The sequence below is a fragment of the Artemia sp. Qi Xiang Cuo genome, unplaced genomic scaffold (genome assembly GCF_049724085.1).
Source record: "Artemia sp. Qi Xiang Cuo unplaced genomic scaffold, ASM4972408v1 HiC_scaffold_3194, whole genome shotgun sequence".
NCBI lineage: Eukaryota > Metazoa > Arthropoda > Branchiopoda > Anostraca > Artemiidae > Artemia > Artemia sp. Qi Xiang Cuo.
This window is the reverse complement of record NW_028300588.1, coordinates 106,430-107,582: the sequence shown is the minus strand read 5'-3', so window position 1 is coordinate 107,582 and position 1,153 is coordinate 106,430. Positions and strand designations below refer to the sequence as shown.

The 1,153-nt window shown below is 37.6% G+C and overlaps 1 protein-coding gene across 1 annotated transcript in view; it reads left to right on the top strand.

Moving 5' to 3' along the window:
• The first annotated feature begins 482 nt into the window (after positions 1 to 482).
• LOC148938513 (uncharacterized) overlaps positions 483 to 1,153 on the top strand; it is a 17,409-nt gene continuing 16,738 nt past the window's right edge. Inside the window, exon 1 of the mRNA XM_089107737.1 lies at positions 483 to 561. Within this exon, the coding sequence (XP_088963863.1) occupies positions 483 to 561 (79 nt within the window). The remainder of the gene's footprint in view (positions 562 to 1,153) is intronic.

Below are 1,153 nucleotides of genomic sequence, written 5' to 3'. Positions count from 1 at the left end.
TTTTCAGTGTTCTCTAAGATATTTGAAAGGTCAATGCTCAAACGTCTTGTGAGATTTCTTGAAGCAATTTTTTTTTCCGTCAGCATCAGTTTGGGTTTCGCTTAAATTATTCTACAGAACATGCTTGCAATAAACTTCTTCAGTTCATACGACGATATTTAGATTCTAATCTTATTCCTTCAACCATTTTCATTGATGTAAAGAAAGCTTTTGACAGCCTTACACACAAGATCTTCATTGGTAAACTTTCTCATCGTGGTTTGCGTGGGAAACCATTGTCTTGGTTCTCTTCATACCTCACTAACAGATCTATCGCCATGGAAGATACAGACCAGGAAGTTCCAATTGAATACGGAGTGCCCCAAGGTTCTATTCTTGGGCCAACCCTCTTCCTGATCTATGTGAGCGACCTCTACAGACTTCTTAACACCCCAAATACCAATTTTTGCTGTGAATGGTGTCACAAAAGTTACTCTCACACTATGTCGACGTCTACATCTGATAGTCAAGAAGAACTGGTAGCATTTGCAGATGAGTCTGCTCTGGTTGCTGCAGCTCCGGGTGAGTTATCCCTTAGTATAAAGCTTCAAGCAATGACTGAGAAGATACTCAATTGGTTTAACATAAATCAACTAGCTTTAAATGTAAAAAAAATAGTACCTTCTTATTTTTTATCTGTACAAGTGTGAGCTGCCCTACAACTACTGAGATTCCTACACCATGAGGCTCCATAAGTCTCCCCCGGATCGATATATGCGATTCCTGGGAGTTTTTTTGAAAATATATTGTTTAAGTGGTACGTTCAAGTAATAAGAGTGAAAATTTCCCGCGGACTTGGAATCATCCGTAAATTAAAACGTTTATTTCCTTTTCCTATACTCCTTCTTTTGTATTTCTCTCTTATTTTCCCTTATATATGTTACTTTTCGTCTGTATGGATGTCTAAGTTTCCTTCTGTACTTTCTCCTGCTCATGTTCTTCATGAGAAAGCGGTAATACTTCTCCAGTCGACACTCCTGTTAATCTCCTCAAGATTAAATATATTTATTTTATATCTCTATCTTCGTTGGCATATCAATTCTTCCACGGAGATCTCCTCTGTTGTTTTTCTGGACTACTTAAACTAGTAGTCTTAACTTAACTTGACTTAAGG